Source organism: Athene cunicularia, assembly GCF_003259725.1.
Source record: "Athene cunicularia isolate RWA chromosome 17 unlocalized genomic scaffold, athCun1 chr17_part1, whole genome shotgun sequence".
Lineage (NCBI taxonomy): Eukaryota > Metazoa > Chordata > Aves > Strigiformes > Strigidae > Athene > Athene cunicularia.
In genome coordinates, this window is record NW_020799122.1 from 2,329,418 (window position 1) to 2,355,558 (window position 26,141).

At 42.2% G+C, this 26,141-nt stretch overlaps 1 protein-coding gene across 8 annotated transcripts in view; it reads right to left on the bottom strand.

Annotated features, from left to right (window-relative positions):
* The window catches only part of DAB2IP (DAB2 interacting protein), a 203,659-nt gene that overhangs the window by 141,909 nt on the left and 35,609 nt on the right, over positions 1-26,141 (bottom strand). For 3 of the 8 annotated variants that reach the window (XR_003399580.1, XM_026860152.1, XM_026860150.1), the window contains exon 1: positions 18,520-18,903. The exons of 2 other annotated variants lie outside the window; for them this stretch is intronic. Coding sequence is in view for 4 of the 6 variants with exons in the window: in XM_026860152.1 (XP_026715953.1) it covers positions 18,520-18,640 (121 nt within the window). In the remaining 2 variants the exon portion in view is untranslated. Of the gene's footprint in view, positions 1-2,798; positions 2,815-18,519; positions 18,905-26,141 lie in introns of those variants that run through there. 3 more of the 8 variants (XM_026860154.1, XM_026860153.1, XM_026860156.1) reach the window with 2 other exon arrangements.

Below are 26,141 nucleotides of genomic sequence, written 5' to 3' on the forward strand. Positions count from 1 at the left end.
GGGGGGGGGGGAGCTGTTTGTTTTAAAGGGAAGTAAAAATAGCTTACAGGTAAATTAGTAACTCCTAACTGCCAGGAATGTACAGCAGAACAGTTTTGCACAGCGAACAGTATGAATACAGAAAGGCTCGAACTGCCCTTTTTACTTCTTCAAGGCTAGAGGAGAAGTCTTAGGCCGGGCTACTGTGCCTAGAGACTGGCATTAGTGATGTCTGTCATAGCGAGCCTGCAGTAACACCGCGGCAGCCAGCCACCACATAAAAGGTTGCTGTAAGGCAATAATAAAAACATTCTCCGTAGCCACTAGAGGCTGAAAAAGAAATGTCTCCATTTACAGCAGAAGATATTTAGGTTAGCCATTGGAAAAAGTCTTCGCTTGACACGGACGGTTATACATTGGAATTGATCGAACCGAGAGATAAATGTATGTCCAAGCCTATCTTAAACCTTTCTGTGGCAGAGCTCTCCCTGTCAAGAGGGGTTCAGGTACAATGACTTCCTGCCCTCCCCTCTTCTGGGGCACACGGATACCAGAAGATGTCCTGAAATCCCTTTCAGCCTTATTTTCTGTGATTTCTGACAAATTTGCCCACTTGAACATAAGATAAGCAAGCCACAAGAGATCAGATTCAGTATCTGACTTCAGCCTTTTCTTCCCAACCTCTAACACATCCTCCTCCTCTCCTGAACTTCCACTCCATTTCTGCCTGGACAGACTCTACGGCAGTTCTCTTACACCTCTCAGGAGCAGAGACTCCCGGGTCCTACATGACATCTGTTATAGACTCACAGCGTGGCCCTTGGATATTTTAACGCTTTTCATCAGATTCACAATTGATAAAAACCTTGAAAACCCCATGGGAACACTGCAAGGTTTCATTAATTAATGTCTGCCATCCATTTTGTATCCCAAGATAAAGGACTCCAGAATGAGGAACAGTATTACTGCAAGCAGCTAACCACGGAATGACATTTCCAGAAGCACTTAGTATTATCAGATAACATCCTCACTAGACAGTGAATTTGTCTGTTAGCTTAATACTATCCCTTAGCTCATAGAAATTCCAGGATTATACCTTCATTTGTCCATTTATTTGCTCTACATCAGATTTGATCTGAGGACTTAGACACACAGTATCTCAGGACGCTATTTGCTCTCCCAAAGTCCTCAACTTGTTATGAACTTAAAACCTGCAAATCTTTCTTTTATGACACAGAGGCCTGAATATCACTGAAGTAACAGTTTATTAAATGAGGATCATACTGGATCTGAGAACGGACTCCTTAGGTGTAGCGAGGAAAGCCCCATTACGCAGCGATAGAGCCTGCAGAAATGGATGCCTGCGAAGGGGCTGGCTTCCCAATTCTCTGCCATTCCACCAGCCTGCAATGCAATACCCAAATAAAGGATGAGCAATAAGAAGCTGTTTAATTACTGTTGGACAGCTGAATCAGGCCCACCTATTACCCGCCCCTTTAGAAACTCTTAAAAATCTCAAAATTGTCCTGGAAAAGGTTCGTAAGTCACTCTGAGGAGAACTATGACCATTTTGACAGAAATTAGTCTAGTTTTTTTCCTCGTGGTTGATGGCATTTTTCATGTACTTTTCTAAGCTTGCCCAGCGATAACTAAGCATTTCTACTCACACCGTTTTACTTTCACCCTGCACATGGTAGCACCGTGCTCCTGTGGGCCTTCCCAATTCTTTTTCATGAACATGTACTAAATCTCCCCGTGTCTGCCACAGACCGACGCTGGGTTGGGGCTCACCCACCTTTATACAACCGCAGGAGCACGAAGAAACAAACAAAAGTGCTTCCTGCTTTTCCAAATATTTAGAGAAGGCTGCAATGTTTTGGATTTTCCCCAGTGCACGATAAAATCTTCAAAGAGAAACTTCCTTGAAATTATCAACCCCCCGAAACCTCTCCCACAGCTGGGACATAGCTGGGTCCAAAATGCTGCTTGGTGTGCACTGCACCAGGACTTTTTTTAAGCTGCCACGGTTGAAAGTATCTCACAGAGTTCACTGCCAACAGCACACGGAGCACTGTAAACATTGCACATTAATTTAGGACCTAGGGCTTATGAATATTTCTCAAACTGCTTCTGTACAGTAATAAACACAGTTGATTTGTTAACTAATTCAAAGCATTTGAATTGACAGAATAATTAATCCTTTACTACACTCTTCCATGCCTGTTCTTCATGCTGTGGAATAGTTACAGAGCAGCGTAGCAATCCCCACCAAGGCTTTCAGGACATCGGCAGCAGAACAGACTGTGAGGAACTCCTGGCACCCCAGCTCCTGTTTAACCCACTCAACTTCTCCGTCGCCTGTGTTGCAACTCCGCTGACACTGCTACAGAGCAGGTCATTACGTGTAACAAACACACAAACAAATATTAATACTGTTTACTTTTCACTTCACAAGTGAGATGTTTTTGCATTTGCATTACCTGCTCTTGTGAATCACAGCTAGTCCGAGAGATCATCAGGATTATGCTCTCATTAGTGGGAATGAAATACATTAACTCCTTCTGTCTGTTCATCTCTCTTCATGTTCTCCCCCTCTCCTGCTCTCCTCTCACACACAATTCCAGGGATCAGCCAGTGGAAGAGACAGTATGAACAACAGCAAAGAGAACCAGCTGGAAGGAATAACTAACAAGCAGGCACTTCCCAGCAAGTTGATTTTTCTGCTATGTAACTTTTTCGACTCCAAACAAGAAAAGGGGGGTAGAATCTGCACGACCATCAGCGAAGTTAGCAATGAGAAAACATCCCCCTCAACTCACCAAAAGGAAGCCGTGCTTGCCAGCAACGCACATGCCATGGCACTCCGAACAAGCCAGGAATAAGAGAAGTAGAGATGATGACTTCATCAGAGGCAGCAAGAAAGAGAAGTATGACTGGAATGCCAGACAAGCCAGCAGCGCTGGGGAGACACGGCAGGAGGCCGGGGTCCTGCACCGTATGACGTGCTTTAAGGCAAGGAGACTTTAGAGGACAATAAAACTTCACCAGATCATCTGGATGCACTGCAGAAAACTTAAAGAGTTCATCAGAGCTGGTGGAAGAGATCCTGCAGGCAGCCCTGGGAGAGGCCAGGCTGGTTCCCCACCTTCGGCAAGGATCTGCCAGCGAGGGTGTGCTCCTCCCTGTCCTGCCCCATTGGTGTAGAGCTTGACATCTCTGGGTGCCCCAGAGCTTACCAGGGTGGAGTTTCTGTGAAACCAGAGGGAACAGGAATTACCGGTCTCCTGCTCATACAATTACATGCCGTGAATTAGTTTTATTGCTTAATGAATTTAGGTGTTATTCCTCTAATTTCTGCATTATCTAATAACTCCTTACTACCAACCCAACGGAGGAGAGGAGGAGGCATATAGTGACAGGAGTGATTTATTTAACATGGCTCACAGTAGCATTTATGAATTAAAAACAATCCCTGGAGAGTGGATATTTGTAGTGTCTGTGTGATTCCAAATACTCAAGAGAGCCTGCAGAAAAATCTACATTTCAGAGAGCTTCAGGTCGCTACGTGAGTCCAGGAAGGAAGATGGATCTTCAATCTGAATCCAAAGGGGTATTTGGAAGCAGCTGTTAGAACAGTGGCGCTTTTTAAAAGCAGAATATTACCCCAGGAATAAACAATGACAGAAAATAATAATGAGTTGAGGCAACTTTCCCCTTCACGAAGCACGAATAACTTTGAATGGGAAGCTGAAATGCCAAAACGTCTTGATTTCCAGTGGACAAAGGTCAGTTAAGAACGTTAGCCATCGCTGACACTCTCCTCCAGCTCCCGTCAGCTGGACTAGAAATACAGCTGCAAGGCCAGTGTCGTTGTTGGATTACCTGGAGAACACATTTCGGAACATATCACCCAATGCCCTGCTGATGCCTCAGTGAATTCCAGTTGATCCCTTATAGCAATATTATACCCATTATGCCACACCAAATTAATTAAAAGGCAAACCTTTATTAGGCAATAAAATTAACTTTTAAATAAAAATGGTCGTGAAGCAAAAGTTTAGGGCAGGTAATGCTGCCCTCTGAAAAATCAGACTCATCTAAAAGCGAAGCTAATGAACACTCTAAGTGGGTAATCTCTAGGCTAATGAACATGTGCATCACCACCACTTTTTACGTTAGAATAAAATCTCTTTTTTTGCATCCTAGTATCTCTAGCTTAAATACACTTCTAGAAAGCACAGCAATCCCACTCGCTGTAGCCACAACTCTTCTACATCAGAATCAGGCAATTTACTCCCCACTCAGTTAATGCTCTAAGCAGAAATAGTCTCGCATTTTCTCATGCTCTCGCTATCTTTTCAGACAATTAAGGATACTGATTACAGAACTACGGCTTGTAAAAAAAAATCTCACTTATCTAACCATTTACATACAAAATAAAAAAATAAATTGGGAACATTACTTGCCTTTTGTGCTACATTCTGGCACAAAATATTTAGAATTAAACAATTAGAGGTATGCCTATAGCTAGTGCTATCCACAGCGACTACACCAAACAGATCCAGCTTCTTACGATTACCTTTTGTTTCCCTCACAGATGACTTAAGTGTTACAAAACCCACTATATTCAGCTTAGCAGGGGGAATGCCATCTCTAACTCAACTGTGTCCCTGCCTGGAAGCATAAAAAGACATCTGAAGTACCACTCAGAGCCATACAATCCTCTGCAGCCACAAGGATGCTGGCTGGGACAGCCGTGTGAACTGAAAAGCCTTATTACAACTGGCTGGAAAACAGAAAACACCACACAGAAAACATCAGACCACGCTGTCTCCTATCAGCTAAAAATGATGACCATCTTCTCTCAAAGTGGGACTAAGATCTTCTGGAAGGGGAGCTTTCTCTTTGTTAAATAATGATTTGAAGTGACATTGACCTCTGCCACAGCACGCTGTGCTCTTTAAAGGATCTCATATCATCTCTGTGTCAGGTTCCCGGATATCACGTACTGTGTAGTATTTAATATTCCTCATACCGCTCCTGAGCAAGTGCTATTAATGGCTCTTAAATCTAGCACTGAAAAAAAGCTGTGCTATTTTTCTGTGTACTTGATATGTATCCATTCCTCTATTTTCTCTAATATTACTCAGTAAGAGAATTCTATTCCCAGCAGTACACTGAGGTGCTTTTTGAGGCATGCAAGAAGAAAAGGGACTTACTGCCCTTTCCTCTTGTCTTTCTGAGGGCTTTGGCTGCTCAGTGTGCCGCCTCTTCCCTCCCGGAAAGCTCAGTTAGGTCTTCCAGCCTTCAAATCGGCAATAACCGGGGTTTGTGTCAGCACCCAGCCGTGGGGCACCGGAGCGTGGCTGTGTTACAGCAGAGATCCAGCTGCCTCACTAGAGGGAGCTGAAGCCCCTTCCCTGGCCAACATAAGCCACAGCACTGGCCCAGCGAGAGGACAAAGGAGATCTGCTCTGCCTGGAAGGATCTGCTTCTGACACAGATGTGAGGGGTGGAGGATTTCTCTCTGGTGTTGTTTACTTGCCTGTCTAGTTGACGTTCAGTATCGCTGCTAGTTACGAGGGCTTTCCCCGTTCTCATGTACGCTCCTCCGTCCCTTTCGCTGCTGTGGAGGGCCATTCCCTGCCCAGCTAGCCAGCCAACACCTCTCCTCTGGCCAGTCTCCACGGCAGATGCTGGCCCTCCCCATGTACTGCCTTCGTTCTTGCAGTTTAGTGAGAGACACCTAGGGCAAATTCTGCCCTCATAGAAGTTGATGGGGAATATATTCTTTACCTGAGGAGACAGATTAGACATATTTGTCAAGAAAAAAAAAAATACTCCCAGAAGGCAAAAAGGAGAGAAGAAAACAGCACAAATTGGGAAAGGAAAGCTTAGATAATTCTCAACATGGGGAGTCTGAAAATATACACACTACCTTCTCTGTACTACAAAACTGAAGAAACAGATCAGATCCACGTACAAAGGACAGACATAGCTGCAGGTCCCCAGACCTGGTGACAGGGAGAAAATATAAGGCATCCAGAAAATTACCCCCCCTGTCTAAAAATAAATAGCAAGTCATGCTGATTGAGCAGCCTTTATTACAATCTCCACTTTACTGTCTGGTATTTTTAAATTACATATATATATATATATATTTATATATATATATATAAAAAAAATATTTTTATTCTTTATTTATCAGTCTGAAATAAAATATATATGATATTTACCTTTCTTTGGTATGATATCTAGCAAACAAATTCATCTTTTGCTAACAGCATATCATTAGGAGCCTCTCTCCAAAGCAAAACTGAAATTAAGCACAGACTTAAAAAAATACATCAGAAAAAGCTGAAATTCTAGCCTGGCTGGGGACCAGATCATGAAGACTGCTAATACCCTGGTTAAACTGGAAAGGATGATAAAGTGAAGCGGAACATCAGCTTCCTCCTATGTGATGATAAAGACAAGCAACATGGAGTCTGGAGAACGAGAAGTCAGCTCTGGGGAGATTTAAATTAGGTTCATCTATCATGCTTAACATTTCTGCGAAGATTCCACCCCGGTACTGTGCTGCTTTCTTGCAGCACTCCATCAGCATGGCTGCTATTCTCAGAGGCAATCCAAGGCAAAGAGAAACTTCTACACCCTCTGTTCTCTGTGGCTGCGGATGTGACCGATGGCACCTACACACACCACCGGGACGGGGCAGGGGGAACACAACCCTCTTCCACTTGAACCTGCCGGGAGCCCCCGTGGCCTGAAGCACCATCAGCAGCCAGGTGGCCCTGCAGCCATCAGCCGGTGGTGGTGGAGGCCCACAAACGGTCTCAGGTAGCGCTTGGTGAACCTCGCAGCATCCCTGCAGCCGAACGGGCTGGGGAACGGACTGTTCCTGAGCAGCTGAGCCTCCGTCCGGGATTTCAGAGCAGCTCACGCCAGGACTGCCAGGCCTCCCGTTTCATTAAGACTCCTGGGATTGCAAAAGGAGGCTTGAAATCTCACAAGAACAGATTGCGTCGTGGCACGTTGGCCCTCTTTGCTTCCAGTTTCAGAGAGAACTAACAAGTATAGAGGCACAGAGTGCCACAGTGGCAACCCCTATGAGATGGGACATGCACATCCTTCTGTCTCCCATCAGTGAGGTTTGTTTCGCTGGCAAAGTGTTCTTCTGGTCGGTCTGGGGCTTTCTTTATAGTTGACTTGGGCATGTGAACTACAAACCAGTTCAGAACAGTTTACTCTGTGTGGAGTAGCAGCACAGTACAAAGGAAAACTTTGCACAGTTTAATTACGAGACCATTTTTCCAGTCGTGCATGGTGGCTGCTGTAACAGGTCTGTACTGGCAAAATGCAAATTAAATAAATAAATACTTAATTTATAAGCATGATTCATCAGAGGTTTCATCTTCTACAGCAAAGAAACAGATGTTCTATTGATGGCACTTCATTAGACAGATAAATGGGGTCACATACATATCTCTATTCACATCCATCTGCATAATAGAGCAAACATTAAGATTTGAAATTCGCAGAGTACATGCAGCTCTTACATCAGCCTGAAAGAGTCTTAATGCCCAGAGCCAATTAATCCAAGTTAGACTGCCTTAACATTGAAGGAACTTAGTGTTGTTCAAGAAAGCAGAAGGTTGGACTATTTAGGATACAGTTTCACTGAAAACACCTAAAGAAGAGTAAGGAATTTTAACTAACTGAATAGCAGTAATTTTTGGTAGCTACTGGACAAAATACAGTATCTCTCCCGATGAAGCAACTCAAAGAACAACAGCATTAAAAACCAGCAGTGACGGGGAAGTCTGAAATCACTGTTCTTCCCCCAGATACCATGATCAAGGGTTAGGATATCGCTGAAAATGCTTCCCGTCCTTCCTACTGTTACCCATACATCTTCCTCATAACTATGCAGACTCTTTTAAGCAATTGTTTTACATTCCACAATTCCTAGTTGTGGAATGTAAATCCTAATTTATTGTGACTGATCCTTCTATTCCCTTTGCTGGTGGGTGGGTATTTCTGCTTCTCTTACACATACATGCTCTGAAAACATACTTGCAGGTGCCAGCCTCACGGGCTCACTTCTTCATTTTCAAGCAAGGATTGCCAGAGAAAGAGATAGGAAAGAAAACATTAAAAAAGCAGTCATGTTTTCTTGTTGCATATAAATAATAGTGTGCCACAGATGGACATACGGAAACCACCATTCAAACTACAATATTCCTTTATGCAACTAACCTACAGCAATCGTGCTAGCTTTGGGATTGTGTTGCCAGGCTTTTTAAAGTGATAGCCACTGTTTACCTACAAACAGAAATGTGTAGCAGATTACAGAAATGGATCTAGCAGGGCTGGATTCACTTGCACATTCCCCATCGTATTTCTGAAGCGAGAGGGAGCAGGAGGATGTTCTTACCTACACTAACACTGACGCTTTTTTTTTTTGTCCTTAAAAAATATGCAGGGTATATGTACGGATTCCTCCCTCCACTGCTGAACTGCAGGCACTCCGAGGAGCTATACTCCAGTCCTTCAGCAACACACCGCAACGCTGCAGAACAATTTAGCACATGTTGCAAACAGCATTCCCTCTTCCTGGGGAGACTAATGCACTATACCCCACTCTCAGAAATTTTATCTTGGTATTCACCCAAAATTCAGTTGGTCCTAGAAGTAAAGTTATGTAAATGAACACCAAATGTTCTCACTTTAAATCTGCCAGCCAGATCAAAATTTGTTCCCATCTAAGGGTATAAAGGTAATAACTGTTAACCTTTGACTGCTAAAAATGTAAAGGGAAAATATCTTTCATTTAAAATTTGCTCGTTTGGTTACCATGGACACTGCTTAATCATGAAGGATGACTATTACTTGTTCCTATAGTAACCAAGAAGCTTAGGAAGCATCCTGTAATTTAACTCCAGATGCCAAATTTTACAACAGTCCACCTATTACCACATTTGGATACTTCAGAACAAGCCCAGGCTTGATCTCCGACTCTGCAAGAAATTCACTGATGCAGAAGTGCTGTAAAAAAATCAAAAATGTGAGCACATAATGTACAAAAGAAACTTGCACTTCAAATAAATTGGTTTCTTCAAAAAGAAACATTAAGTGCTCAGCATCTGAGGATGCCTTTCTCAGTGTAAATGTTAATGAAGCAAAACTTTGCCTGTCTTTATTCTTGTCAATGTTTCTCAAAGTCTATACAATGGCAGGGCATGTTTTTTTCCCCACAGTGAATGCTTCAATGATCAACTTAAAATGAACTTCTGAAGTAATGCTGAGTAGCCAGCATTCATAAGCGAAACCTCTGAGAGCAGATCAGGACTCCCAGCCCAGCTCTCGAGACCAAACCTGCAATGAAAACGTGTCCCTCATGCAAGCAAGAAGCAATGGGCAGGACAAACCTTCCAACTTCATGCAACCAGTCTGTTGCTCTAGACAGTCTTTTATAGTATTTCTGCTTATTAAAAAGAAGCCTAACACTCACCTAGCATTACTCATCACCGTAAAGCTTTACCTTCAGCACCACCAAAGAAATTTTAGTCAGAAGCTTTGTCTGCCGTAGGTCTGGGGAGATGAGGCTTCCAGAAATTACCTGTGGCTGATGCTGTCTCTTGACCCTCCCCAGCTCTATATTGGATATGGATTCACAGTTGTCAAAAAGCCATCAATTTTTATTTCCAAAGGGGCCTGAGGAAACGTAGTTTAAAAACATGACCCTAAGGCTGAATAAAACAGGGAGATGACTAAGAAAGTTCTGGGGTTTGTGTGCCTTTTTTTTAAAATACACATATACACAGACACCCAAGCAATTAATATCTACATTTGCAATATTCTCGGCAGTGTTTAAAAGGAAAGAAAACCACCTTCAGCTAGTGTCTGAGTCGAAAAAAGCAAAACTGATAATGCCCAAATATGGGAAGTGACCCAGCTCGTTCCCCGTCTCTATTGAGAGCAAAGTAAATTAAAGGATTATAGAGTGCCTTCAGTGCAATAACTTAAGGGATTAGTGGCACACTGGAAGACCTTCAAGGGAAATATAGGTTTAAAAGCTTTAAAAGGCAGCTCTGTGTCTAAATTGTTTGGACTGCCACAGCTGTAAGGAGACAAACTTACTCTAATACATAAGCGATCATGAAAAGTCTGCTAAAACCCCTCTAAGCATGCTTTTGGAAGCAATTCTTTTTTGGACTCAGACCAGGGTTTTTAACCTTTTTCTCATTTATTACCTATGGCTTTTAGATAAAAACTCACTCTGTATTACTTGGGAGCAACTCTCCTACTTATTTCCTTTTGGAGTAATCAGCCTCTCTTAGCAATACTGTTAGAGGAAAGTAAGGTTACTATCAGAAGGAAAGGACTTAAAGTAGAGATAAGCAAAAGATGAGCAAAAAGAGACAACAGTCAATCTTCAAGTTGCCTGAACGTTGCTGGTACAATTTCCAAATTTCTGTCATGGCATTAAATGAGTTGTTGCTCGGATAGTAATTTCCCGGATTACTCTTAAGCAGTATTGACAGTTCTCACCATTTTATCAAAACTGTTGGTGTATTTAGTTACCTCTTAAAGATGGCAGCTGCTGGGACCATGGGACATTCAGGTATGGGACTCTGGTCAAGATTTTAGAGAAGGAACAGGAGAGTCAAAACTCCTGAGTTCTCTTCCTACCTTGGGGCAAAAGGAAGTCTCAGAAAAGAATACAGAGCTACTGGAGTTTGTGCCATTACTCTGTCATTGACCATCCACAGGATTTCCTGCAATTCATCCCCGGACACCTCACTGGTTAAATAAGGATGCATCTACCTAAGGCTTCTTTCAAATCCACAGAGTATTTGCAGTTCTTATAAATGAGCTGAAGAAAATCAAACAATTGCTCAAAGGCAGTGCTTTGGTTATGCATGAAGATATTCAGAAGACATTTACTGGTTTGGGTCGTGCCAAGAACAACACAGTGGGCATGCAGCCCACACTAACGGTATCAGCAGACACATACACGTTTCCAGTTGCCCGATTTCATCGAGATTCTGGGTTCTTTCATCAAATCTGCTTCTTTTCAAGCTGTTGATCTGACTTGAAAAGCTCGCTGTCCCTGCCTCAGCCCACATACACAGCTACAGCTGCTCACACTGGATGCAGGTGGCTGTGTTGCCCTGGATGAGCCTTTCCCCACATTCCAAGTCACTCCCTACAGTTCTCCTACCTCTCTTTTCCTTCCCTTCCTTCCACTACCCCTTTCGCATCTCACTACCAAAACTCCATATCCTGCAAGTCTTAAATCACCTCCTCTGCAACGTTCCTCCTAAAATTTGACAGAGGTTACAGCACATAAAAATCAAAGGAGGGAAATACAGAGCTCTCAAAACCGCAGGATACTGTCATTAAGAGGACGGGTGAAAAGCAATAGACAGGTCTTACCTCAGCCTGTCAAGAGCAAATGAAGTAACTGGTCCCAAAAATCCCAAACATACTCCAAAAACTATCCCATAGATTGTTAACAGCTCGTGTTGGGCATAATATTATGGTTTAACTGCACGGTAGCTCCAGAGACTAAACGGCAGCGCTGACCAGTGGTTACTCACAACGTGGCTGATCAGGGAGTCTGGAAATAGAGGCAGTTCCTTCCACTACTAATGATGGCAAAATGGGACGAGGTATTTGTAAATCTTGCTTACTACATGTGGGGTTTCTAGCTTACTATGCAAATACCAGAAAGGGCCAGCACTCCCTGGAGATTCACTCTGGTGTTTCCTATGGCACCAAATGGGAAGTTTTAAAACTTCGTTCATTTTTAATCTAGTAGGAATTAACACACTTGTCACAGAAAATACTCGGTTTGATGTTTCTACATTTCTGACAGACTTCTAAAGGAGGTGGTGTAAGAGCAAACTAAGGAGCTTAAGACACTACTGCCACCCTGCTCCTACTGAAGGGTCTATCTAATCTTTGCCTCTACAGACAACACACACACTCTAATTTTTTGTTGATTAAAGGGATATTTAGATTTCTCCATCCATTGTTTTGATATCAAAACAATTCAAGTATTCCTCCATCATGCACTACTTCCCAAGTTATTTAATTTAGTAGAGATTTTTATTAGACAATTAAGCACTGAACAAATAGAGCAAAGTCCCAGCTGGAGCACTAGTGCTAAAAATAGCATGACTGCCAGTGAATATTTCCTACAAACAGTACAGCTTTAAAAATTTTGCATATCTTTTCTATGGGCATCTGTCAGCCACGCTGTTAAAATTTCAATGAAAAACTGCAGAGTTCTGTGATTAAATAGCAAATGCCACAAAAGAGACTTGAAAAACAAAGCAATGGTCATTGAAAACTGTGAAGCAGGAAGGTCTCCTTTTCCTGACATTTAAAAGATACCACCCTTGGAAAAAAAAAAAAAAAAACAACCTATCACTAATGTTTATTACTGGACTCTCTACTTGCCTGCTTCCAGCCCTTAAATGAAAAAAAAATTGGTTTTGCAATATTTTTTAGAAAAATTACAGGTATTCTAAGGGACATGATTTGGATTCTTCAAGAAGTCTCACTTACAGGAGACAGAAGAAGTGTACACATGTACACCTCTGGCTATCCAGAATATAAGGCAAAATAATGTAATACAGTAGAACTGTACTATCAACTGGTTACTAAAGTGAATAACTTAAAACTTATAACTTAACATCAAGTAAATGATAAAGTAAGAACGGGAAGGGTGATTCCAAGTTTGAAATGACCCCAATGCAGCCCGCTGACGCTTGTGAGGGGAAGGTGGCCAAGCAGGGCAGACCACAGAGGAGCCCCAAGATGCAGCGACTCCGTCTCACCTCAGAGACCAGACCGACCAGGCAGATTGACCAGTTACACGTTATGATGCTCATCTTTCTTTCCAGACTTGATTTCCTACTGACCATACCTCATTCAGTACCAACCACTGGTACAGAAAGATGTGCTGAAAAGACAAAATCACTCATCTTTTCAAATTTTGTAGGATATGAGTCAGAGAACAACGGTAAAACCGGAACATTTTACTCAGATTTCTGCCTGCCAATATAAATAAATGCAAGGCTTGTATTCGCAAGGGTAACACTGTGTATTTCAAACTTATACGTGCTGACGCAGAACCAGTTTCTTTTAATAAAAAACCCATATTCTTTAGTCATACAGAGCATTAAAAGCTGCTAAATGTTTGTCAGGTAGATATGGTCTCTCTCAACAAATTTATGATATAACATTCTAGATGCAACCCACAAGATCAGAAGCACAACACAGTAACAGAAGCGAGCGTGAAAGAGGATGTTATAGTAACGTGTGCCCTTGTGCAGGTGCACAAACGGGCTTCTGGTGCTGGTACTGTAGTCATAATGACTTTTAAATTTGTTAAAAATAGAGACCACAGAAATAAAAACCAAGGCTCAGTGGCACATATTGGTTTGGCATGCCAAAGGAAAAAAAAAAAAAAGCAGCATTGTAATTGTAGGGAGGTGTTCTGTTTGGACAGCACATGACAAATTATTTTTTTGCTTATTTATTCATTAGTTGATTACGGCACTGTTCTTCTGAGATAGATAGGTCTGGTCAATACTGATCTATCAGGAAAGTAGGTTCAGATATGATGCAGGTATTGTAACACCCAGGCCCTTGCCACAGCCAGAACTAAATTAGACTTAATTTAGATAAGCGCAGACAAAAGACACACAGAAGCACTGATGCTTTCAGCAATCTGAAAGGCATGTAGCTAAGTGGAATTCAAAGAAAAGTTAACTGTGGGTCATGAAAAGAAGAAAGTATTGTTTAAGCATTTCGTGTGAATTATTTATTTACAGAACCCTGAATCTTACTTATCAATACAGTGAGAATTTTCAGTAAGGCCAAAATTCCTGATCAAACTGAGGGATCCTTTCTCCCCACAACACCTAACACAGCTGTGTTCAGGGCACAGCCCTGGGCTACAGGACAGAGTCCTGCGGAGGTGGAAAGGGAGAAGTTCTAGGCAACATTCCTTGTCACACATCACTTTTTGTTAACATGCTGCAAAACAGATCTACAGCTAGAAAAGATTAGAGAGAAGTGTGCGACATTTCAGTTAGCTTTAAATATAACAAAACCTCCTTTGTTGCTATGTCATTGTGTTACACGCTGGGACAATTTCCAAGTCTCTGCTTCCCTTGTCCCAAGCGAGTGCCTTAACCTCTAAGGTATTGGCTATTTGGGTATAAGTTGATCTCTCGTTTATCACTTAAAAGGTTTTTATTTCATCAAACAGAGAGAGAAAGACTAAATTCCAGCCGGTTTCAAGAGATGTGCACCTGAATAGCCTGCACTGAGCAAAAAACCAGTCTGACCTTAGCCTCCAAGCTCTCGGTGTTTGGTGTACTAAAATACTGGGTTTTGCTGAAGATCAGTCAGTTTTCTCTTCACAGCAGCCATCAAAGGAAAAGAAGAAGTAAGCCTGTTTAATAAAAATCCTTTTTGTAGAACACCTTGAAAAGCATTTGTGATAAACAGAACTTAGAGCAAGACATTAATGTCCAAGGAGCTGACAGAGGCAGAAGTATCAGGAACACTAAACCTTCAAGATCAGGAACTCCAAATGTTCTCAGATTCTTAGAGCTTTGATGACAACTGATTGCCTACAGAGTTTTACAGAAGAAAGATCTGAAGCCAAAGCTGCATTTGGCTCAGATACGGAACTGTGAACGGAGCACCCGTGAGTAGTTTCTGTGAGCAAACTGAATTTTCAGAACACTTGCCACTGATCCCTGTTCCTTCATTATACCCAGAATTAAGTAGAAACAGAGATACCATGAAGAAAGCCACAGGCCAAAGTACTGCAGTCAGAAGCAGGTGTTGCTTTTATCGATAATTTTCCTTCTATCCTCTCTGCCTCTCAAGTACCTTCCACTACATTAGATGGATCACCTGGTAGCAATCATAATTACTGCCATGATTCCTCATATAGTTACACACATCTCTGAGCTGAACAGATGGTCCAAGGAAGAGAGAGGGTTTCTGCAGTTAGGTTTTTTTAACTAGCTAATGTATACCTGCAGCATGTCCCAAATCTCTGTGGAAAGCAGAGACGGGAGATTTCAGACATTATCATCATTCTAACAAAGATTAACAGCGGGGTGAAACCTGTCTTGTTTATCCGCTATCAAACAGCAATAATTTAAACACGCTGGAGCTGTGATGACAGGAGCCTCCTGACAGCATACCTTCCCATTCTGGTCTGATGTGCCCTCCCCATCCGTTTCTTTGTTCTTCACCTACTCTAGCCCTAAACCTCTCCGAGGAACAGACTGACAAACACACTGAAACACGTGATGAATGTCGTAAAAGCACCAGGTCTAACCAGAGCACTCTAGAATGGAGGATACCATCACACAATCCATCAGATAAGCTGGCTGTCGTTGCAAACAGCTGAAAGGCCTGGACCTTTTTCTGCGAGCTACATCAGATTGTCTCCATCTGGAGTCCCAACAGAAAGAAATCCCCTACTTTCCTTAGATACTGGCACAGAAAATGCAAATTCTGTTCACTTCGCCCATCTAAAAACGCGCTCCCGCGGAGCTTTCCTGAGGGAGTGGTTGTCTCTTGCTTTGTACCTCAGGAAGCAAGACCAATTTCCCAAACTAGGTCTCGGCTACAGCAGGCACCGCCTGTGAGTGCGGCACAGCTGGGCAAGCTCCAAGCCCAGCCTGACTCTCCGGGTTTGTTTGTCCTCGGGCAGGCTGCACTCCGGGTTTACAAAAGGCCAGCAGGCAGCATTCATGCAGCAGTGCTCATCACAAGGGTGGCACTGCCCCCTCAGGGGGGGAGAGTGGGAAGTGGCAGTAGATAAGTATATGCTTTTAAACACAGCCTCTTCTTTATTCAAAGAGACTGACTGATATAAACTAGAGTGGGCTGGAAGAGGTTCTTTGACTCACAGCAAACGCGTTACAGCTTTGGAACAGGAGCCATGCTGGCAGCAGATGGCAGCACCTGCATCTCATGGGTGCTCCACTGTCAGCTCCGGCATCAGGGATTTATCATCCAGGACTGATGCAGCACAAACAGTGAGTGATTCCAGATGGGGAGACGGGGTTGTCTGCCAGCAGAGATCTCCTCCTCCCTGGTAAATGTATAACAACTGCCTGATCCTCAGCAAGTTCCCTGTCCAGAAATATGCTGATAATCTGCTGAAGTGACACACCTCGGAAAAGTTCAACTTCAGGTATCACTGCTCCTCCAGAGAGGGCTGCAGGCTTACCTGGGCTCTGCGGGGATCTGGGCAAAGGGTCCAGAGACTGTAGAGAGCAAAAAGTTGCTCTTGAATGACCGGGAAACACATGTGTGCCAAACCAGACCATTGCTACTTCCCGTGAAATAACTCCAATACTCACAAATTCATGGTAGCCCACCACTAAGGATACCTGATCTTTTAGTATTTTCAGCTAGAGATAGTAAATTACACTGCAGATCAGCATTTGAGAAGGGGACCCTCAGCGCTCTCCTTCAGATTTGTAGGTTTTGGAAATTAACTTCACATCATACTCCAAAAATCTAGAACCTCATTCTGATTTCTGCATTCTCCGTAGCTCCCACACCCTTCAGTTTGCTGTTCATTAACCTTCCAGTGGGATCAAAGCTGTCAAGGAAAGTATTTCTTTTGCTGTATTCCAGCACCTCCTGCTCTCTGTCCAGAGTGGCAGCCAGGGCGCTGGAGCAGCAGGCAGCAACTCCAGGCTCTGGACCAAGCCCTGCCTCTGACCTACCTCATGACCTCGCTGTACGGCACTGCCACTGCACAACTTGCTTTCTGCACCTCTTACATAAACATGTCAAAAATAAGGAGAAAATTCTTAGGCAGATTTGCAAACCCTTTTAAGATCTACAGACAAGAAGAGTTCAACTAGTGCTGAGTATTATGATCCCCCTGGCAGGCAGGGAACCCTGAGACAAGGTGTGACAAACACAAAATACTCAGGGAAGGATCAACAGCAAGATTTCAGTTGGTTTAAATCCAATTTCTTACAAACATTAGGGTTGATTTCCATTTCCATCAACTCTGCCTGCCTCTTCCTTGTGTTCGTTACAAATTACATTGTTAAGTTCATACTGGGTTACCTAAATGAACCTAATACATTCATTTGTCACAGTAACTGAAATGACAGTAAAATAGTTTGAACAGTATACACATAAAGGGGGAAAGGAAACTGCTACATTCTTGAGTTTACAAACACTCCTCCCTGACAGGCAAAACAACAAAAAATCATGGAAAGAAAAACACTGTCTGATTAAAGGAAAAGATGAAGCTCAGGGACTGATTTAGCTTCCTATTGTTTTCTCAGTGATGATTCAAAATCCTGAAAAACGTACTGTATGCCAGGAAAAGGACATTGCACCAAGCTAAATCTTGCAGTGCTAGAGCCTACTTTACAGTCTGCTTCGTAAATTAGAATTATCTCCAGTGAGACAAGTACAAGCCTGGATTTGCACAAACACCTGATGCAGTGTTGTAGTTGGGCTTTTTATTCGGGCTTTTTATTCACACGGTAACAAAAAAAAAAATTCTTTCTAATTAATGGCTTTGATTAAGCTCAAGACTTTATAAATATGACTGGCTTGTCACACCAGAGGCCAAACACAACCCTCTCCTTTCTGAAAAGACAGTTCAACAGCAAAATGACTGAAAGACTCCCGCTTTCTTTGACCATTTTAACGATAGGCATAAGCATCAATAAACATTTATTTCACACTACAAGAGAAAGCCAGAATAGCTTATTTTAAAAATGCAACTGGGTCAGGAGCTGCCTCAAGTAGAATAAATGGGCTGCATGAGTGAGTATGCCCTAAAGAAACATTACTCTGTGGACCTAACTCCTGCTGATGAGGACAAATAGGCCCTTTTAGAGCAGGATTTTTAAAAGCGCAAAGTGATTTGGGAATACAAGTCCCATAGGTTTCTACAATGCCTCAGGACCACAATCTTTAGGCTCTTTTGAAAATCCTACCCCTAAACTGTACTCAGCTTTGTAATTTCAAAACCCCTGGTGATACTCAGGCTCATGAAGAACAAGAAGTTCTAGCAACGCATCTTTGCATATAGATACCATCTCTTAATCAAGGATTTTCAAATCTCTATAATCACCAATTAGGCCTCCAAACATCTCAGTTAGCTAAAAAAGTAGTTACCTTAATTATACACACTGAAAAAAACAGAAGCATGGATAACTGAAAAGACTGGGTTAGTTACAGTTGCACAAGGTGTTACAGCCACTGTAAGGAACAGCACCCAAGCCTGACTCCCCCAGCTGGACTCCAAATTAAATAGTTCTCCCTCCCCACGCGTAACTGCAGCACGACACAAGCAACTGACCTTCTGTAAAGCTCGAAATACGCCTCACAGGGAGCAGGTACGCTTACAAACACTCACACTGGTCATTCTCATCTACAGTAATGAAGCCACCTGTAAGCAACAGCACGTATGTCTTTGCACTGTCAATGAAAGAGAACTGTTGTTGCAATTACCCCTACTAAGCGGCCTGTTCCGGCTCCGGGATCTGCTGCGCTGTCTCTGAAGTCGTGACCTCCGGAGCAGTCGATAGTAGTAAGACGGTCTCCCAGAACTTTTCCTGCTGTTCATTGACATTTTTGTATCTCTATTTTACACATACACACATGCAGGCACAGGTTCACTCTCCCTTCTGGCAAAGTAGCAACAGTTCCAGCGTTTAATTAACTGGAGGTTGGTTCTTTGGAGTGGAAAGGGAGAGGGGGGAAGAGGAACTCCTCACTTTACACATTTAAAAAGAAAAACAACAAGAAGAAAACATAAAAAAGAGAGAGAGAGGAAAAAAAAGACCGCGGCACCGGAGTACATGTCTCAGCTGAGGGAGGACTTGCAGCAAGCAAGATAAACTGTACTAACAACTCCTGCCCCCAAAAAGATAAGCCTGCTGGAGTTGGAATAGGAAGCCAGAGTTGGCCTGGGCTCTTGAAACATGAAGAATAGGCTGGAAGAAATCCTGGACTGGATCCTCTCCGCCGGACAGCAACATCTGATCAAACAGTACTGGAAAAAATCAACAGCTTGCTGCATGAAAACGGCTGGGTAGCCTTAGGGTGCCAGCTAGTTTCTACCTGCCCTGGCCATCAGATCATTTCGGAGATGCAGCTTCGGGCGGCTGGGTCTGCAGCAGAAGGTATCTGCGAAAGACTGCGTTGGGGAAGGGTATAATGATTTCCTGGCCATGGGACACATGTTAATAATCATCATGGAGCAAAAGCCCCGGAAAATAAAGTGAAACTTGAGAGGGGAAAACTTTAATTAGAAGTTGAACGAACAGAGCTCCAGACTCCCCTGGAGGCCCATTTCCTTTCAACATTCAAACTGAGTTATAGCACATCCCACAAATTAGAGAAAGAGCCTATTTACCATTTGGGATCTGATGGCAGTGAAGATTCTGCCTCCGGCTCATATTGCTCAATAAAATTACATTTCAATGGGCAGAATTAACACTTTAAGCCATGGAGGGAAAGAAAAAAGGAGAAAAAAAAATAAATTGACTAACCAGATACTAAATGTCACTCCACATTTACAGTTTTAAAAGGTCAGAATTGAATTGTCCAGAATCCTTCATCTATGCTCCTTCCCTTGCTGGCACAAAAAGCGCTCCGAAGGAAGAGCGATAGACAACATTTCAGAAAATCAGAACGGTGGCCAAGAACTGAACGCGCTGCCACTTCTCCTCACAAGTTGGCAGATAACAGAAAAATCTCACCAGAGTGGGATGAACTGCAAAATGACATTTGCACAATACCTCTCTGTATTGTGTCCTAGTTTTGTCATTTTTCCCAGATATTTGTGCAAATTTATCTTTGTGGTGTCTGTGGAAGCTGCGGGACTAGCCAGGCTTGGCTGAAGATGAGCTGTGTTTCCCAGTTAGCAGGAGCTTCTTCAGAAGTTTAAAAGCTTCCCTGGATTATGCTGTGTTCTACCTTCAACTGGCTGACACAATCACAAGCCGCAGAAACGATCAGACTTTAGTACCTTCATCATGACAGGAGTCCCTTCCCTACCACCAACCACGCACCTTAATTTTAGGATTTCAGAAACGTGTACAGTCATGGAAAACATCAGAATTCTACAAAACCTGTATTTTCTTATTTTAAAAGTGAGTAGTAAACCCCTGATGCTTACATTCGGAGTAAACCCAGCAGAGAAAGGCCCTTCCAGGAGGAAAAAACAAGTCTCGATCTTCAGAGAAGTCCATGCCTGGTTTTGAGGCCACACGTAAGGAATTCAGCACCAGGCTTTGCAGTGCCGGAGCCAATCAAGAGGGCAACGACAAGTTCAGGTCAAGGAGGCAGATCCCAGCTGGACAGCAGAGGCTCCGATGCCTCTGGGAGGGGGATGTTGCACAGGGACATTCCTCTGCTGCTTCCACCCCAAGCACCAGCAGTCACCAAATCTCACATCAGGATCCCAGGAAAAAAGGAAAAGGCTTCAGTTACTACACATCTGCCCTCTTCTTGTTATTTTTTTCATATTTGGGGAGATTAAAAGGAAATTAAAAAAAATACAGGAACAACTATAACTATTTTCCAGGTGACCAGAGACTCATCCTGTGCAGCTGATTCAATTCACAAACAGAGCTGAGAACATCTAGAAGACAGTGATGGGAAAGTCTGAAAATACTGAGGTTCAGTTAGAGATTTGCTATAGACAACAAGCCAAATATTCAGGTGTCTCTCTGCATTTTTGTATCCTAATAAGTGAGCCAGTAGCTCTTAAGAGAATCTTTTCACAGTTACATTTTTATCACTAGAAATGTCTTTAAAACAGCCCAGCCAATTTATTTTTCCTTTTGTCATTCCCCACAGCAAAATAAAGGCACGGATGGGAATGAAAGCTTAAACAAAACCACTTAAAAAGCTCACCCAAATTCAGACAATTTCAAAGGGGAAGGTTCGTGTGTTGGTTTTTTGTAATTGGAGCCAGGTGACTCATCCTCAAACCACCTGGGCTGCAGCGAGACACAGGCGCTGCTCATCTCCCAACCACTGTGGGCAGGTGGAAATGATCAGGAGAGAGGGGAGGGTGGGCCTGCAGTCACTGCGCCTTCTCCCACATGTACTTGAGCATCTGTTCCATGTTTAAGGATTTTTATTTTTAATCTAGTACCTTCAGAAATCTCCATACAGGTGACCATAAAACAGGAGAAGTTAATAAGGGACTATAAACTATCATGACAAGAGAAAGCAGCTTTACTATAAAAGCATAAATGGATGGGAGTTTTGTTCAAGTTTCGCCAGCTTGCCTCTGTCCCTCTCACTTCAACAGTGGTTTTGAAGGCTTTAAGTTCTGATGCTACATAGCAGCAGGCAACAAAATGAATGACCCATCTGGGAGGGAATGTGACTGGTCTGGACCTTTCCAATTAATCCAGCACTGCTCTTTTTTTTTCCCTTTTTTTTTTTTTTTTTCTTCTTTTTGAACGCCACATCCTGATACAAATGCTCTTTTGTGTATAGCAGAATCTATCACTTGCAAACGTTAGATATATTAACTGCTCCGGAGGAAAGTTGACAACGTTAAAATCTCTATCTCTAAAATAACACATCACAGTCTGGTTGTTCCCTCCAAAACGCAGAAGGACGAGTTCAGTCACAGGCTCTGCTGAATCTCTCAATAAGAGGAGCAAATGGAGCCAAACACAGCAGTGATTTTGGGGGTATTAACTCCTCCTCCCCAACACCAAACACAAACCTAACCCATGAAATTAAATATCTACCAAGCTGTAACATCTCAGAAATATACCCAGTTTGATACACTGTTGAGCTTCAGAGAACAATCAGAGCACCCACAGCTGACCTGGCATCCCCTGTCATCTACTTCTGTTATCCTGCCATTAAGCCTTCTTAAAACTGGATTTACTTCGCTCCTTTACCAAAACTAACAGCATGTGAATAAATTTTAAATTAGCACCAAAATAAATTCTGGAATGGAGAGCTACACAAACATTGGCTTGTTTGCTTTGACATCAAAAGGAGCAGGCTGTCGCCCGAGGCTTTGCTCAGCTATAGCGGGGCTGCGGGGTCCAGGGCGGCCGACAGAAGCCGTGCCTCCCCAGCGGCTAACACTTGCCTTTTTTATCATTTGTTTATTGCTTTGTGCTGGGAAAATAATGACTGTACTTCAGAATGCACATTCCCAAGGCAGCCCCTACCATTAAACCTCTTGCTTTCCCAAAGGGCTTTAGAGGGAAACAATCATTCCTCTTAACTCCCTCTGATTTTACGGCAAGGAACTGGAATTCCTTACTCGGAAAGTGAATGTTTCCGTGCTCTGTCCGCAGGGCCCAGCCCGGCCCCAGAAGCTCTGTCTGTACAGGTCTGAGGATACACCGATGGCTCCACACACATAATTCATGGCCTCTGAATTCAGACTACCTTTGGGAAGACAGCAGCTTTAGTCATTTCATTTCAGTTTCCCATATTTATTTTTTTTTTCACAAAGAACTAAAGGAAGGCTTTCAAAAGTTAAATAAACAAACAAGAAAAGGTTTTGCCTTGGCCAGTAGAGAGGAGTGGTGGATATCAGCTTAATTTCTAATTTGCATTAGGTCAGTGAACTGCAGACAGATCATCGAGAAGTTGAAAAAAATCAGGTTGCAACCCAGATATCCCTGTGATGTAACTACACAACCTTTGAAGAATGGTTATATTCCTTTTACAATCTGAGGCAAAAGGAATATGGGAATAATCTTTACAAAATACCTGTCTTTTAAAACGTAAGAGAAATATAACACTGTTCTTGTTAGTGATCCTAGACACTCTCAAGATGTGTCTGCTTGCATTTGCTTACAAGACCGTTGCAGTCTTCAGTTCAGCATACTATGAAGCTGGAAGATTTCCAGGCTTATTGCCTCAAGGCTACCAAGGATACATAAATTCATATGCAGAGCCAGAGAGGAAGGCAATTTCCTTTGTGTAAGGATAACTTAAGTTTCAATTCAGCTGTACCCATACCAAAAATCTTCAATGACATATTTGTTTGAAGACCTAAAAAGGAAAGTTTCATACACGCAATTAAAAGCAAACTACTTCTTTTTAATATTTTAATGAAAACCAGTGGTTATTTTAAGACTACGCATAGGCAAATTAAGTTCCTTACCACTTAGGTGGAATGAAGCAGCTTTTTGATAGCCTTGCAACAAAGTGGGACACCGATTTAGGATCAAAATGAGAAATAAACATTTATATTAAATTTAAGCCTAGAATTCACTGCTCTCCATTTACTGAATGGTGCCATAGCTACCAAGACACTATGGACTATGCTGTCTGTATGGTGATGAAATCCAAATGCAAATGGAAAGTAGTCGTTACACATAATATAGATATTTAATTATATTAATGAGTAGAGAAAGCAGTGCCATATATATATATATATATATATATATATATATAAAAAAAAAAAGGGGGGGGGGAAGAATGTGTGCCTGAATAATTTAATATTAAACAAGCGTTCAGGGGGTCTTACGGAAGTTAAAATAGAACATGAATTCTTTTAGCATTAGCGTTCCCTACATACACACTATTACTACTGTTTACTGTCATCGTGTTTATTATATATTTACTCTGGTGGTGCCCAGAGATGAAAAAACAGATCAACATCACATTGTTTGGGGATCTGCACACACCACCAACTAAGAGATAAGAGATGATTCCTTGTCCACAGCACTTATGCTCTAACTACATGCCCCAGCACTGCAGACACCGCAGGTGCAGTAACGACCGTGCCCCTCTCACGCAGGGAGAAGTGAAACCCAGAGGGATTTATCCAAGGTCTCGTGGGAAGGCTGGGGCAGAGCTAGGCCTATACCCCAGATCTCTTAGTCCTTCCCAAAGAATTGATGGAGCTTCCTCACTCTCTCAGGCCAATACCTTCATAATGAATAAGTATTAAGTATAATAATATCTTTTTTTCCTACAGTGTCTTTCCTCCAACAGAGCACAGATGCTTTGGCAAATACTTATTCAGCTTTTTAATGTACTTAAAACATACAAGCTTCCCCTTTTTCATTAAGGTTAAAAAAAAAAATCAAAGAAGTGTGTCCCATGTTAAGCAGAAAAATCAGTTATTTGCTTCTAATAAATGATGTCCTGATTTTGATAACTAGTCATATGTGAATGAAAGAGTTTTTCAACTATCACACACAAAAAAGGAAGCAAGAGAAATAAAAATAGAGCCTGGGAATTGTACCTCTAATTCCCAACAAGTCTATCAACAAGCTGAGTTTTGGACCCCACTTGATTTCTGCACAGAGCAGGCAGCTTCTTGACAGCAGGAACTCAGTCCAACATAGCGGCTCCAAATCCATGTGGAACAGGCAAACAGGAGGTCGACAAACATGTTATTCATTGTGCTGGAAGGGACGTGTAGTGCTTTGTGAAAAACACACAAAATGATTCACATAGGAAGGGTTGATCAGTCCCCGGGCAGGTTACAGTAACGCCAAGGAGAGTCGGTGTGTCTGAGACCCCGATGGGAGACGTTTCCTGTGCCACGCACTGAACTCCTCTGCGAGGGAACAGGGAAGAAACACGCACGCTGACCTCAAAGCAGAACATGTTTCCTGACTACTTCCCAGTAGAACAATAGAGCTAAAGAACATAAACTTTTTCAAATCAGCTTTCAGCTAGCTGGGGGAGACCAAAATAAAATCAGTTAACATGTACTCCTAATGATAAACAATACTCAGATAACTTGGTTTATGACCTGACTGGTAATGAGGGTAAGAAAATTTAGAAAGTCAAAATCTATCTTAAGATTTGTGCTATAATTTCCACAGACCTAATGAAGTAATTAAGCACATGGAGTCCAAAATAAATTGAAGAAGAAACTTAACAGAATCAAACATCCCATGCCTCAAACCAGCCTGTTGCTTTAAACAACCCAGGAGAAAAAAAAACAAAAAACCAAACAAAACCCAAAACAACCCATGAGTGCAAAATCTCCATTGTATATCAAAAATTCCCATACCAGAAAGAAAAATCTTGTACAAAACCCCCCATGAAACAAAGGTCCTCATACATAAATGGGAACTATACACTTCCTAGCATCGTGCGCCTTCCATGAGTAGCTGCTGGGAGGAAATATTTGTTTAAGCCTGCTTATTCTTTACAAAAAACCCTATTACTAAAATAAAATGTTAACAATGATCCATTGAGTGATTAACGGAGTAACTTCAGCTCTGGGTTTCCAAAGATCTCCCATTTCCTTCTCCAAGACAAAATTAAAGCAGTTCTCTGCTATGCCCTCTGTAAGCTGACCCATGGGGCTTTCTGTGAACTCAACTCACACCAACTTGAATGTATTCATTGAAACTCTTTTACTCGTTTTCCGAGTACAGTTGAGCCAACACTGCTATTTACAGGGGTCACCCAGCCAGCCAGACTCAAAGCCACACGTTTCCTCTCAGCAGAAGGACCCTGCCATGCAGAAGCTCCCCCCGACAGATGCCACCGGCACTGGTTCCCCCTTGGTGCGGGAGGAGCTACACAAGAGGCAGCAAACGCGCCGTGTGCCACTAGTGCTTGAGACTCGAGAGATTTCTGTCAAGTGGAGAATGAAATAAGTTGTCTGGATTGCTCAGAGATGATTCACTTCAGTCTTGTAATACAACTGTTTGGAAATTTTTTATTTACGATAATACACAATGATGAGAATTTATTCCCAGATTTGTGCTTATATTAACCATGACATTACCATAAGGTAATGCAATTTTTCTCCTTGCACTTCTTTTTACTATTATGATTATTTTAAAAACAGCGGTTTTGTTCAAATGAAAGATTAAAAAAAAAAACAAACAACAAACCTGGTCTGTCAAGATTTTTAAATTATTTTTTAAGTTGGAAATAAAAGCACTTTTACATTGGTCCCTACCACTTTTTTAGTGTGATAAAAATGAGAAAATCAGCTTATTTACTATGAAAAAATAAACTGGAAGGTGCACAAGATCCTGCAAATCTCACGTTGAAAATTTGAGGGGAAAAAAATGAAACCTATTACAAAAACATCACACCATAGGAAAGCTGTTATTTATCTTATTTAAAAAATAAAATGTCCTTATCTTGGTTTTTTTTTT